The sequence below is a fragment of the Filicampus tigris genome, chromosome 4, assembly GCF_054856515.1.
Source record: "Filicampus tigris isolate MCC_2025a chromosome 4, RoL_Ftig_1.0, whole genome shotgun sequence".
Lineage (NCBI taxonomy): Eukaryota > Metazoa > Chordata > Actinopteri > Syngnathiformes > Syngnathidae > Filicampus > Filicampus tigris.
The window spans coordinates 3,020,001-3,035,486 of record NC_141220.1 but is presented as its reverse complement, the minus strand read 5'-3'; the positions used below and the strand labels follow the sequence as shown (position 1 = coordinate 3,035,486).

Below are 15,486 nucleotides of genomic sequence, written 5' to 3'. Positions count from 1 at the left end.
ATGAACCTGGCCGTGCTGAACCTGCGCTCCCTTTTAAACAAAACTTTTATCATTAACGACCTGATTTTATACAATAATTTACATGGGTATTCTTTTATCTGAGATGTGGCTTGGTACAGATGCCCCAGTTGCTCTCACCGAAGGCTTGCCCACCGAATTTTAACTTTTTATTTTCTACCAGGGACGAAAAAAGAGGAGGTGGGACTGCATCAAAAGGTGATCATTTTTAGCAGTTATTTATCATTTGAACATCATGCCTTTGTTTTTAGCAGTCCCCCTATTATCTGTATCACTGTTTACAGACCTCCCCATCACTCCCCCTTTTTTATGAAAGTTTTCATAATTCTTATCCATTTTATATTCTACTTAAAACTGAATTTTAATAACCGGCGATTTTATTGTACACGTTGATGATATCTTGGACCCGCTGTCCAGAGAATTTTTAAACCTTCTAAACAGCATGGATTTTAAACAGCATGTCTCACAGCCGACTCACAACAGAGGACACACCCCGGATTTGGTCATAACCTATGGCCTGTGAGCTGGTGTATCCTCTGTTGTTGACCTGGCTGTGTCAGACCATTACTGTGTGTATTTTAACATTGCCGGTTTTAACCATTTAGCATCCCCGGTGAGAACAGTGAGGAAACGTTTCCTATCCTCTGAGGTGGCTGCAAATTTTATCGAGATTTTAAAGAGCACTCCTGCCGACACTTTCCCTGCACTCTGTGATTTTATTGCTGACAATTTTAACCAGAATTTGAAATCATCCTTGGACTCAGTAGCTCCACTTTTAATAAGAACGACAAAATCAAAGATTTTTATTTGGGGGATATTTCTCCCCCTTGGAGAAATAAGTCAATCAGAATATCAAAAAGAAAATGCAGGAGTGCAGAGAGGAGGTGTAGAAAAAGTAAACTTACAGTACACTACGAAATATTATGTGAACTAAGATCCAACAATAAAACAGTCAAACAGGCAAGACCTTCCTATTTCTCCAACCTCATTAAAGTTAATAAAAACAACTATCAGATTTCTCTTCTCCACCTTTGAACTTTTAACTAGCTCTGATTTTAACAAGTCCCCACAGAGACCAAAAGACGTTCTTTGTGAAGACTTTGCAGACCACTTCAGAAGTAAAATCGATGACATAAGATCCAGTCTTTTAGCCCGTCACAACACAAGTTTAAACCTGGACAATCATATTTACAAGAGGAAACACTCGAACGTTTTGTCCTGGTTGATGCAAGGTCACTTGGTCGAGTTTTCTCCAGGTAAATCCAACAACCTGCCTTTTGGATCCAATTCCCACATTTCTTTTTAAGACATTTTACGGATTCTTTGAGGAACAAATTTTAAATATAGTCAATTGCTCTCTCCAAACTGGTGTCTTCCCCACCGCCTTTAAAACAGCGGTGGTGGAGCCCCTTCTGAAGAAGAGCAACTCTGACCCCAGCGTTCTTAATAATTACAGACGTGTGTCTGACGTGTTCCTCTGCAGCACGGGGGCCCCGCGGGGAACTGTCTTGGCTCAATTCCTGTTCACCCTCTACATCTCGGACTTCAACTACAGCACCCCTACCTGCCACCTGCAGATGTTCTCTGACGACTCTGCGATTGTCGTCCTCATCACAGGCGGAGATGATCGGGAGTACAGAGAACTTACTCAGGGTTTTGTGGACTGGTGCCAGCAGAACCGCCTCCTGATTAATGCGGGGAAATCCAAAGAGATGGTGGTGGATTTCTGTAGGCGCCATCACTCTGCACCTGCACTAGTGAATATCCGGGGAACAGATGTTGAGAGGGTCTCAACTTACAAGTACCTGGGTGTTCATCTGAACAATAAACTGGACTGGAGTGACAACACAGACGCTCTCACTAGGAAGGGTCAAAGCAGACTCTTCCTACTCAGGAGACTGAGGTCTTTTGGGGTTCAGGGAACACTCCTCAGGAACTTTTATGACTCGGTGGTTGCATCGGTCATTTTTCAGGGAGTGGTCACCTGGGCAGGCCGCGTCTGTGCCCGGGATAAGAAGCGGCTGGACAAACTGGTCAGGAGGGCCGGCTCTGTCCTGGGCTGCTCCCTGGACTCTGTGGACTCAGTGGGGGACAGGAGGATGATGGCCAAGCTGTCATCAATGCTGGACAAACCGGCCCACCCCCTCCAGAGCACCCTAACAGCACTCCACAGCTCCTTCAGTGACAGACTGTTACATCCTCGCTGTGCAAAGGAGAGATTCCGCCGCTCCTTCTTGCCTGCTGCTGTCAGACTCTTTAACAAGACCATTGTTTAGTCTCTACAAACTGGCAGACATTAGTGCAATCATGCAGTCATGCACCTGAGCTTATATCGTGCAATACCCACCATTCCCCACTACTGTTAGTCTAGTTATATTTTTATCAAATGCTGTTCCTTATATTTCACTGCAGCACTGTCACTTACTTAGAGTATTTTTCCTCTGTACTATGTACAGGCTAAAATGAGTGTTTCTCCATACTTTATATGTAGATGTATGTTGGTGTGTATATACATGTGTATATACGCATAGTTACTGCGTATATTTACATATGTTTGATTCTGAATGTTTGCCGTTAAAAACAAGACTTCCTAACAGGAATCCTATCAACTAGTATCTCTTTTTCTTTTGTAGTTTCTTCATTCTGAGCAAATAAGCCCAGCTGCAGCACTTTGTAAACCACCCCCGAAGTCCACTGCAGTATCATCAGCATACCTACCTGTTCAGCATACCCCTTTACATTTTCTCCTGAAATTATTTTAATAGATCTACTGTAAATGTTATGGATGTAACGATTTACTCCAGCCCAGAATCAAGTGTCAAGTAGGGCTGTCAGAAAAGATTATTTTGCTAGTCGACTATTCACCAACAGGAGTTGCGATTAGTTGACTAATCGGATCATATGTAAATTGCGGCATAATCGCACCAGCAAGCAGCTGCTCTTATATGACTATCGGTAGCTTACCGCTAGAACTCTTTAAGGCAGGGGTGTCAAACTCCAGTCCTCGGGCCGTCCTTCTGCATGTCTTAGAGGTTCCCTCGTCCAACACACCTGATTCAAACGATCGGGATCACGATCAGGCTCCTACAGAACTTGGTGATAAGCTAATCATTTGAAACAGGTGTGTTGCAGCAGGGAGAGATGGAAAACAGGCAGGACAGCGGCCCAGGACCGTAGTTCGACACTGAGTGCACTTTAAAATGGAACCAAAAAAACAATACACTATGCTGAGTTGCACTAATACTATGAAACTACCTATAAATACTAAAAGAAATACAGTATTTGTCAACATATTTCACCCTTCCTTGGCAGTTGGCACCAATTATTTTTTCTCCAGCGGGAGATGAGGCATTTTTGAGAGAAAAATTAGCGCCAAATAATTTGAGAGCGGCTACAGTTAACATGGTGTTGCGAATCGATTCTTTCTTTAACAAGAACATTGTGTAGTCTCTACAAACTGGCGGACATTAGTGCAATTGTGCAGTCCTGCACCTGAGCTCATATCGAGCAATACCCAATATTCCCCACTACTGTAATACCGTGCAATAATCAACATTCCCCACTACTGTTAGTCTAGTTTTATTTTTATCCAATGCTGTTCCTTAGATTTCACTACAGCACTGCAGCACTGTCACTTACTTAGAGTATTTTTCCTCTGTACAGGCCGAAATGAGTGTTCCTCATACTTTTTATGTAGATGTATGTTGGTGTGTATATACATGTGTATATACACATGTTACTGCGTATATTTACATAGGTTTGATCCTGAATGTTTGCCGTCAATGTTATACATTAATGGCTACATTATGCCGCCCTCCCTGTGTGACCTATATCTTTGCTGCTGTAACACTGAAAATTTCCCCACTGTGGGATCAATAAAGGCATTCTTATCTTCTTATCTTATTTTCTACATCGATGCATATTTTATGCAGTTTAAATTGAGTTTAGATTAATCGTTACATCCCAAGAAAATGTATCAAACAATGTGTAAATTCTTCATGTGTGGTGTCAGAAATCAGAATTCAACTGATTGAAACTGATGTACATAAATACAATTTCACACACAAAAAGTATTGCCTGTTCATCGCATCCAGTGATATTGAATAATAAATGTTATGCTCACAAATAATATACCCGGTGAAATAATTGATGTCTATTATACTATGATGTGTTGTATACTTATGCAATTTAGTACTCATGATTTTGTCAAGTCTTTTAATTTCTACGTTGTCATTTTCTCGTGGCTCTGTTTCAAACTCCACGTCGTCATTGACATCGTCCCCCAAGTCAGGCGGTCCATCTGAGGGCATGTGTTCATCGTGGATCTAGATTGTCATCAGTGTTTGCCTCCATCTCCAACTCTGCTGTCTTTTCAGCCCACTCCGTCTGGATCTCAGCCGTCACCAGTGACTTGCAGTTACACTTCAAGTCAGCATGCAGGGTCAGAGTTGTGACTGTCACAAGAGATCATCCTGGACATGACTGTCTACTTCTGAAAACATAATTACATAAAAATATTTATCAGGCAAAGTATACTGTTTGAGATGATGGTAATTTCGATAATATATATAATCCAAGGCGGCACGGGGTTCGACTGGTTAGCACGTCCGCCTCACAGTTCAGAGGTCGTGGGTTCGATGCCGGCTCCGGCCTCCCTGTGTGGAGTTTGCATGTTCTCCCCATGCCTGCGTGGATTTTCCCCGGGTACTCCGGTTTCCTCCCACATTCCAAAAACATGCATGGTAAATTGATTGGACACTCTAAATTGCCCCTAGGTGTGAGTGTGAGTGTGCATGTTTGTTTGTCTGTGTGTGCCCTGCGATTGGCTGGCAACCAGTTCAGGGTGTACCCCGCCTACTGCCCAAAGACAGCTGGGATAGACTCCAGCACGCCCCCCGACCCTTGTGAGGATAAGCGGTATAGATAATGGATGGATGGATGGATATATAATCCAAATAAATTATTCAACTAAATGATAACATCAATAAATGTCTAAAATTGTTAGCTGCATATCGTCGGTGTCATGTGAAAAACACTCATCCATTTTTTTCAATTTTCGTATTTTTACGTGAATAGTGTTTCCGCTTTACAGACATCGCATTAACATGAACATTAAAAAAAAAATCAAAAATAGACATACGTGTTTTTCACAGGACAGAGGCAATAAGCTGTATGTTGAAAAGAAAATGAATTAGTGTTAGCCTCGTCTTTTTGATCAAATCAATACTACTACTGTTCTTCAGGCATGACATGAGCCATCTTGTTGCTACTACTATAAAAAAAAAAAAAAAATTACATTGAAACTAATATTTTCAATTAAAATGTGCACAACTTTGTTGGCTTGTGCACAAAACCTTCAAAACAGATATACTGACAGTCAATAGGATTTTAGCAGTACAGCATTGTAAACTGGGATTTTTGTGGAGTCTAACTCAAAATCCATTAAATACTTGGTTGTGTACTGATTTATAATGATTTGCTCTTCTTGTTCATATACAACCAACAAATATATATAAGTACCCCCACCTACAAGTTTGTACCAAAAAAACATCAATGACAATCAATAATTTGTTCGACGATAAGACTCACTCCCCTCTCTTGTCACTACATTTCTTTTAAAGATAGCTCAAAGACAGTCGGACTCAGTGACATGTCTACAAACTAGAACAAATTATGGGAGATTTTACTTAAATTCTTTTATTTTGCATTAAACACTACAATGTCCTTGTTTTTTTGTGTTTTATGTGAGACTAGTTAAATTAATCAATAAAAACGGGGCGACCAATTTAGCAAGAGCTATTGACAGCATCCATACAATACATACACTTTTGTTAACGTGCTGAATTGTGGGTACATGTGACTAAACTACAGTATGGTGACAGATATGACTAAACGTTGAAAACAGAGCTACATTAGCCACGTACTAATGCTAACAGTGAAACACATCATTAGATTGCAATGCATCACCGTAAGCCTGTGAGTCCAAAGCTATTATTTGAGATAGAACGACCTTATGAAATAAATATTAATAAATTGGATATGCACATTGTTGACTTTACCTGCTGTGAAGATGCGTCTCCTAAGCCGCTAGAATCGCCGTCCGCTCCGCTCGCGTTTGCCATCTTTGTTTTCTTCTCTACGCATGCGCGCAGGGGGGAATCGCGGATCGATTAGCTCCCCTTGGGACCTGCCTGTGGCCTGTGTGACGTCATCCTAATTAGCATGTTGTGCAGATTCGTCCTCTCACAAAGTGATTCGTATCCTCAGCTGGCAATTTGTGCGTAGTGAAGATTCTTTATTGTAGAAGCAAGAGTCATATTCACAAAACAATGCACTCACAGTTTTTATTCGTACTCACAAGAAAAGAAGTCAAACCCTCACAATTTTGATTCGTACCCCCAAGAAAAGAAGTCAATTCCTCACAATTTGAATTTGTACTCACAAATTATTACTATTAGGGATATGAATCGTTAATCACACATGTGCCTTTTTGACAGCTAACTCCATACACTTGCTCCGTAGACGTGAGGTGTATTTTATTCAGCAAATATGGGGGCAGAAGTCCACAAGTTGCTTTATGTTACAAATAATTTGCTCTTAATTTGAAAATAAAAATGTACTGTTCCTATCACCAACATCCAATATGAAACGCTAATGGTAGGAAAATTACTTCAATACAAACCTGACTGTTTCACACTCATTTTTACTGTATGCTTAGCTGATGCTTTCAATGCACCTTGGGGTTCTCAGTTTCCTGATGAATCCCACAAATAGACATTAGAAACATTCATTTTTCTTCTGGGTCGCTGATAGTGTAACTTGTCTCAGTGACTGAGTCTGTGTGTGTGTGTGCTCTGCGACTGGCTGGCGACCAGTTCAGGGTGTAGTCTGCCTTTCACCCGTTGTCAGCTGGGATAGGCTCCAGCACCTCCCCGCGACCCTGTTCAGGATAAGCGGTGTGGAAGATGACAGATGACATTTCTTCTAACCTGTCAACAGGACGCCCTCGGTCTGGACGGGAACGCCGCTATGGACGAGGGCTCCCGTTTCCTGTTCGGCGGCAGAGATTCCCTGAAGGCGCTTCGATTCTGCGAGGACATCCTGGCCGCCGCAGGAATCAACTCGCCTCGGCTTTTGGAGGTAGTCTTTTGCCGATGTCCTGCACCTCCTCGTCGCACTGGCAGAAGCGACTTCTGGGGGCGGGGAAGAAAGGCAGCCTTTGAAAGTGTTCAAACGAGAGAGTGATGTGACAGCGATCCGGAGCGAAGACAGAAGTGCGTCGGTCCTCAACGAGCGCTGGTCCTCGGACACGGGCTGATGCGTGGACGTCTCCGCGGTGCTTCTGGTCCGAGAAGGGCAAGGCGGCATCCGAACCAGGGTGTTCATCGGCTCGCACTCCCACCGGATGCAGGCTCTGGACCTGAACCTGGACCGACGCCCGCTGTGGGAGCGAGTCCTCAGGGGACGTGTCGAGGCATCGGCCGGCGTGTCCCCGTACGGGCGCTACGTTGCCGTAGGTCGGTTTTCATCCTTTTCACCGCCGCTCCTCAACAATCGGCGTAATGGCTTGTTTTGGTCACTCCTCAGGTTGCTATGACGGCGGCGTGTATGTGCTGAGCGCCGTCTCATTTACAATATACACATATACGGGGAGACGCGCTGGGTCTTTGAGACGGGCGACGTGGTGAAGAGCCGCCCCCCGCGGGCCCCGTCACGGGCCAGATGATGATGGGCTCGCACGATGCTTTTGCGTACGCCTTGGTCCTCCAGGTGTTGGGGTGATGTGACCAAAGGAGGGCTACCAAATAGGGTACAGCTGGAAGAAAAATCAAAGGGATGGTTCGTAACTGGAAAAACTCAAGGGACCTTATTTGTATTTACCGGTATGTATTAACATGTTTAAGATATTTGAATTTTTATTTTGTATTTTTGTATTTTTATTAATTCATTAATCTGAACCAAGCAACTGCAATATGTTCATGTTATAAAATAAAATACATGTTTATTCATTCATTTCTTGACTATTTAATTTATGCAAAGATAAGGTATTCAAGATTCAGTTTTAATGATCTTTAATACATATTTTTCCCAATTTGAACTTGAAAATTACATTTATTTATAACTTTAGCTTTATTTCACAGGAAATATATTTATTTTGACTAGATTGTATTTTGTGGATGGGAGGAGGAAGTCTTGATGAAGGTGATGATGATGATGGCCAAGAAACAGGTCTACATTAGGGGTGGGCAAACCTTTGAACTCAAGGGCCACGTTTGATTTTTAAAAAGGACGTATTGAGACAGATTTTGTAACTAGGCCATTCGTAAATGAGGTTTTAAAAAAAATGTACGGCAGCACGGGGGTCCACTGGTTAGCCCGTCCGCCGACTGGTTAGCCCGTCCGCCTCACAGTTCAGAGGTCGAGGGTTCGATCCCGGCTCCGGCCTCCCTGTGTGGAGTATGCACGTAATCTCAGTGCCTGCGTGTGTTTTCTCCGGGTACTCCAGTTTCTTGCCACATTTAAAAAACATGTATGGTAGGTCAATTGACCACTCTAAATTGCCCCTAGGGCAATTTCACGGGTGCAAATGTTTGTTTGTCTCTGTGTGCAGCAAATCAAACATGACAAATGATCGTTTAGCAGTGAACAGGAGTCCGGCATGACTGAAAAGTCTCTCACATGCTGCAGATGCTGACACTTTCGATCCTTTTCATCCGAAAACAACTCTTTCCCGCAGCTGAAGTTGAATGTGATCACGTGACGATACTGCCATGCGGCTACGGTTGATTGGTGAAACACAGTCACATGGTAGAGCCTGGCGCAGGTCTCTGACAAAATAAATGCACATTTCCCCGAGAGAAAGAGAGAGAAAGAGAGAGAGAGAGAGAGAGAGAGAGAGAGAGAGAGAGAGAGAGAGGGAGAGAGGGAGAGAGGGAGAGAGGGAGAGAGGGAGAGAGAGAGAGAGAGAGAGAGAGAGAGAGAGAGAGAGAGAGAGAGAGAGAGAGAGAGAGAGAGAGAGAGAGAGAGAGAGAGAGAGAGAGAGAGACGTACATACGCGGAGGGGATTAAGTAACGGGTTCAATGTAGCCTAATGTAGCAGAGTAAGAGTACAGTTTTTTCTTCACAAATCTACTCAAGTAAAAGTAAAAAGTATAGTGATTTAAAACTACTCCTAGAAGTACACATTTTCCCAAAACTTACTCAAGTAAATGTAACGGAGTAAATGTAACTTGTTACTACCCACCTCTGGTCCCGACACATTATGTATTCAAATAAAATGCCGAACTGAATAATATGAAGTTCACATCTTCCTTAGACAACCACAATTATGCCATTCTTAATATTCAATAAAATAAAACAAAACACAATTTGATAATGATTTACTCAAAATGTAAAAATATATATTTTTTCATGAATCTCACTGGGTGGGCAGTCTGTCAATCCGGCCACTGGTCCATACTGTTCAGTTATGGATGTCTTCTAGGTCAAATAAAAATCAAATCAACTTTTATTTGTTTAGCCTAAATCACAACAACAGTTATCTCAATTAAGGAGGAAACAAAACATGTTTTAAGGTGCAGTGGCCCTATGCTGGATTTCGACCTACTTGAGCATTGTAGCACTTTTTTGCCTCCTCAGGTAAGACTAATACCCACCCACACCTGGCATCCTGGTAACACCACTAACATCAGGCCTATATGATATAACAAGTCACAACAGGCAGGGCATAAAATTCTCAGAATTCTATCTTAGCAAAGCATTCTTGCTTGGACGTTTCACCAGAGCACGGCGAGGTCGGCACTTGACCCTTTTTTGACGGTCCGTCCTCGTCCTCTGTCCTCAGGCCGTGACCTGGGTACCCTTTCGGCCCCCCTCCGTCCTTTTTCATAAAAATGATCATCCTCTGACCCCGGCAGTTCTCGTCCTCTTAAAGTGTTTCCATCCTTACGTCCGCCCTCACCCACCAAAACAACAAAACAAAACAAAAAAAAAGCGTCCGTGCATGACGCTGTTGTAGAGATGCTAAAGGCAAAGGTTTGTTTAAGCTCATTAGCTGGCTAATTTACTATTCAAATCCGCTTACCTTTTGGGCACCCACTTCTGGGTTAACGGTTTGACAAACGGCTTGCCAGCACACGTTGCATGTTTGTAACAATATTTGCTTAACTGGAGTTGAAGTCTTCAACTGAAGTTGACTTGATGTTTCATGAAAGAATTAATTAACCGCATTGCTTTCACAGTGACACATCAAAGCCTGACTGAAGTTTGGAAAGAAACTATGAAACTTTTTGGGAAGTTGGTCCTTTGATCTGATGAAACAAAAGTTGAGTTGTTTGGGCATATGGATGCTGGTTATGTTTGGAGAAGCAAGTCATCATATACTAATGGGGCTAATGAGAATGTCTTACCGCCTCATGATTTGTTCACTCATTCATTATTTATTATTTAAAAATGATCATTTAAAGAAAACCCATTCCAAGTATCTGTATGAGGACCACCAAGATGAGGTGCACACGGAGAACAAGGAAATCAAGGCAATTCATCATTCGCAATTGAAATATATATAAAAACTATAGCGTAATGATGACATTTGTGCCTGTACCAATGTTTATGCATCCACCCTTCTTACGCCCTAATACTGTTACTGAAGCTAGGTGAAATTATGGCATTTCTAAGTAGCTTACAAGAAAACTGAGCAAAACAGGAGTTTTTTTTTTTTTTTTTTTAAATACAGGCATACAATGAATAAGATTCATATAGAACAGATTTATAATTTCATCAGAACTTTTAGAAGCCTATATCTAAATGGAGACATCTTTTATTTTCAGAGTTTGTACATTCATAAAACAGTTTGTATACAGTTACACAGCTAGCACCCTGGTTTACTTTCTCAGCTTGCCCCACTCCCACCACACCACAAAAGGTTAAAAGGAGATTTATGTATTCTGTATTATATAAATAGAAAGGATGTTGCTCCCCCACCTTAAACAAAATCACTATTTGTATGGGGGGGAAAAAAAAATCAGTTGCTTACACAAGATTTTGGAAAAAAAATAAAATACTGTAAAATAAAAAATAAAGTGGGTTTTGCCAGTAGTGGACTTGACCATTCAAGAACAAAAGACAATTTAAAATTAAATGTTATCAGTAGTTGGCTATGGCTGCACAGGTACTTTTCGCTTTGGGTGAAGTTTTTGAAGCATTTTTTAACTTGAAAGAATACAGGGTGTCTGAGTCAACCAACTTATTACTTATTACAACGTAGCCTATTAAGTCAAGTACTCCCGGTGCTTATTCTAGACTTGTGCAATGTCTTTAAATGACATACTTTACCAATGTTACAATTTTTTCCTTTGCAAAATCTTATCATCCTTTAATAAAGGGGAAAGAAAAATGTAATACAGTGGACCCTAGCATTTTGTATTTGTAGTTCGACAATTGAGAATTCACCTATCCCGCTATTTGTGGAAAAATGTGGCTTCTCATGATTTTCAGTGATGTTGCTAAAACAGTGAGGGGTTTTTTTTTGCAACAAAAGTACTGTTCACAGTATGTATGATATTTATTGTATTGTAGCGTCTCTTTACCGGCCAATGAGACAATGAATGAATTACCGTCTGCTGCAACCACGCTGAAAAGCAGAAGCGTGGTGTGCGTGTAGGCAGAAGTTCTACCGACACACACTTGCTCATCCAATCAGAGCTCTGAAAGAAGCCATGACAGTTTTGAGTCAATGGTGGAGGGGTGTGGGGGGTTGTGGGGTACAGTTATGGTGGCTCCTATGTCTGTTTTGGCTCATACATCAGCCGAACAAGGACTAAGCACAGCATCAAAGCCAGTGGGATCTGTAACAGCAGCTCACCAGAAGTTCAGAACATCACTTAACCAATCTATGACTGCGTGGATTCAGCGGTTTCGGATCAGGAGACACGAAAGTGCGAACTCCTGCGTCGGGTGATTGGACTTTCGTACCAGCGTAGGTCACCCCAGAAGCGTAGGCACCATTTTTGTAACTCCTATACTTTGCTGGGAGCTTTCGGAAATACGCTCTGAGCGCGCCCTGACTCTCCAACACACCACTCTCAAAGTTATGTTAGGTGTCAGAGTGAACTCCTTGCAGCTTTACCTTTTTGTGGCCCTTTCCAGCCTATTTCGAAAATAACGACTGTAGCAAAGAAAAAAAGAAGTTGACTTCCAGGACAAGTGGAAATGGGCAGATTTTTTTCACTGAAATACAAAACAACAGGGTCTGCCTAGTTCGCTAAGAAACTGTGGCTGTTATCAAGGAATTCAATATCCAGAGTCACTGACTCACTACCAGACGAAACATGCAAACTATGACAAGGTGACTGGTAACAAACGCAGTGAAAAATTAAAGCAACTGAAATCTGAATGGTCGGCCGCCGACACATTTTCACCTCATCAAATCTGGCCCAAATCTTGAACACCCTTGCCCTAGACAATATTGAACTATTTGATGGTGATGTACATTTAGGTTTGCATCTGACAGGTCAAATTCAGATGAAAGCATACAATTCCATAAGAACATTATTGCATGTCTTTGCGATATGCATATTGAATGGGCTAATATCGCGATAAATGTTTATTTTTGGATAAATTGTGAAGCACCTAATCAACAACATTGTTGATGTGCAGGTATCCACTGTACATTGTGCATCTGCTATTTAGCTGTAAGCTCTTTACTGTACATTTTTAAATGTACAGCTGCTCTTAAAGAGGAAGTTAACCCAAACATATTTTTTTCCAGAATATGTTCTATGCAGGCCCACGAGTTGAAATACGGCATTCTGATTAATACTGCGTTTGCAGCAAAATGCAACCACTTTTAGCAACCTCAGCGGGCGGCCATTTTGTCACTTTTGTCGACTGATGATGACATTGAAGTTGCTCAAGGCTCAGATAATGACCAATCACGGCTCACCTGTTTTCAGAAGCTAGGCCATGATTGATTGATGATCTGGGCCTTGAGCAACTTCGGTGTCTTCTTCAGTCGACAAATTGGCCGCCCCCTGAGCCAGCTAAAAATGGGTGGATAAACTCTTATTCCACGAACGCATTATTAATCAGAATGCCGCGTTTGGACTGGTGAACCTGCATAGAACATATTATGGAAAAAATATTGGGTTGACTTCCACTTTAAAAGTGTACCCGTGGTGGTCAGAAAGAAAAATGTATATTCTTTATCAGGTAAAATTGCATCCAAATGTGTTTTGGTTACATTGGTTGTATTAAAGCAAGCTTATAATACCTCGCGGGACCTTTCTGTCCGAGAGGGCATGGCAGCTAAGCGTGCACACATACTTCTTGGCCTGCTGGAAGTGGAGCCGATAGTGAGTACCTGCTCGCACAGGACTCTGAAAAAGCTATCATGGAGGAATGCAAAGCGTATGGATGTCTCAATAACAAGCGACAAAACAACGATAAGCAGCAATTGGCCGTTAAAAACAAACGCAGAATGAATATTTCTAGATTCGCGACATCGCACACACGTCTAACATCTGTGTGTGACTTATGTATGTGGGAGAAGCGTATAAGTGTGTAACACCCCACTGCCTTCAACAACAAAACACGGAAGCGATTACGTGTGTATGAGAAAATGTAGCTGGCTATCAAGCATTAAACTAAATTTTCAAGCAGCCAGTGAAGCCCAGCTGGACAGTTTATCAACGCCAATGTCTTTGTTACTTCATTGCTTACCGCACGCCGTCACAGCACCGGACGAAGGGAGAAGGACACAGAAATACCCGTTTCCGCATCATTACCTCGAAATGGGCCGTCGGCGGTACCCTTTAAAGTGTTTGGGTATCATAGGTTGTGGGTTATTTGTGGTTTAAATTATTAATATTGGCAATCATATCCGTTGTAGGGAAGCGTCAGTTATGAACGGAAATTTGCTATTCGCTCTTTTATTCGCTTGAAATTTGCGCTTTACCGATCCCCGGTGGATAGAGCGGTCCACTGTGTATGTATTTGATATTTTTCATTGCAGTTTTCATATTTATAATGCAGCCTAGACCTCTGTGTGGTAGTATGACAATTCGTAACATCCATACGTAAAAATAATGGATGCTAAGAGTGATGTCAAGTCATACAAGTTCATGATGCACCCTGGCCAGCATGGTAAAAGAAGAAATTAAAATTGCTGCTGATGATATACTGTAAGTTTAAAGTTTGGAATAGGTATCAGCGAATCAACCGCGGGCACCCCCAAATATATGTATACATATTTTTACATTTGTTATTTGACAGTCAGGAAAACACATGGCAGTGTTCACAGTGTTATTATGTTGCCACCCTCTCTCATACTCCGTTGAATGCTGTGACCTGGGTGTCCGTTTTGACCGGACCTCAGGTTTGATGCCATGTATTCGGGCATGGAGACGCTCTGTTGAAGGCTTCTAACCACCGGGCTACTGTGCAATCTTTCACTGGTGAGGTTTGTAGTGTTGTGTGATTGATAGAATGTCAAACAGTCACTCTCCAGGATGAGGTCACCATCATCATCTTCTTCTTCATCGCTGTCACCCTCTACGATGCTGTTACTGAAACATATGACATTACAGACATATCATTTACAGATGCTGCATAAACATAGTTGAAATGTTAAAATGTGGTACAAGAATGATAAAGGCCTAGATAGACAATAAGACATTGGGCACCTGTGACCGACGCTTAACCCCTGTGCCGTTGGGACGACTAGGCACGTCACGGTGAGAAAAAATACAACGCAACGACAGACAGCAATGCTGACCATTAAAGAACCTTCTGCGCATGCGTGAGATGTAATACCCCTCCATATCATCGGCGGTGGTAGTCACTAGTCCCAATTGTTAGAAAAATCCTACCGGAAATTTATTGGCCGAGGATTATAAATTCAGCTATATTTTTCGCTCTTGAACTGCCACGCGAAGCACACCCTCACGCTCTTGACATAGTATCATGAAATACTTACATTGTCAACCCTCGCACTTGTACTTGGAAGAAAATTAAGGCAGCAAAGGCGTTTTCACTGTTTATCCGCAGTTGTCACTTCCCGTTCGTGCTCCATGCACTGATTCACTGGCCAACAGCCAATCAGAGTGACCAAATGTCCCGACTCACGACGCCGATTCAACATGCTGAAACGCCCACCAGATTCCTGATGGGGTCCGATGTTACAACGGTGTTCGCTACATCAATCTGACGCCGCAATCAGACGCCCCGACGTCCGATTGGTGTATCTTGGCCTTAATAGCAGTCGCCCACAATATAGGCCTATGCAATATGCATATCGCAATGACATAATTTTCAATAATTTTTTTATGGAATTGTATGCTTTTATCTGAATTTGACCAGTCAGACACAAACTTAAATGTGCATCGCCATCCAATAATTGCACATTATCTAGCGTAAGTATAATTAATTAGCTGAGAATACATCGAGCTTGTTTATTTTACTGCATGAAAA

General features: G+C 42.1%; 1 protein-coding gene across 1 annotated transcript in view; it reads right to left on the bottom strand.

Moving 5' to 3' along the window:
• Window positions 1-10,436: 10,436 nt before the first annotated feature.
• Window positions 10,437-15,486, bottom strand: part of pard6a (par-6 family cell polarity regulator alpha) — a 22,543-nt gene continuing 17,493 nt past the window's right edge. The window contains exon 6 of the mRNA XM_086028258.1: window positions 10,437-14,582. Within this exon, the coding sequence (XP_085884384.1) occupies window positions 14,312-14,582 (271 nt within the window). The 3' untranslated portion in view covers window positions 10,437-14,311. The remainder of the gene's footprint in view (window positions 14,583-15,486) is intronic.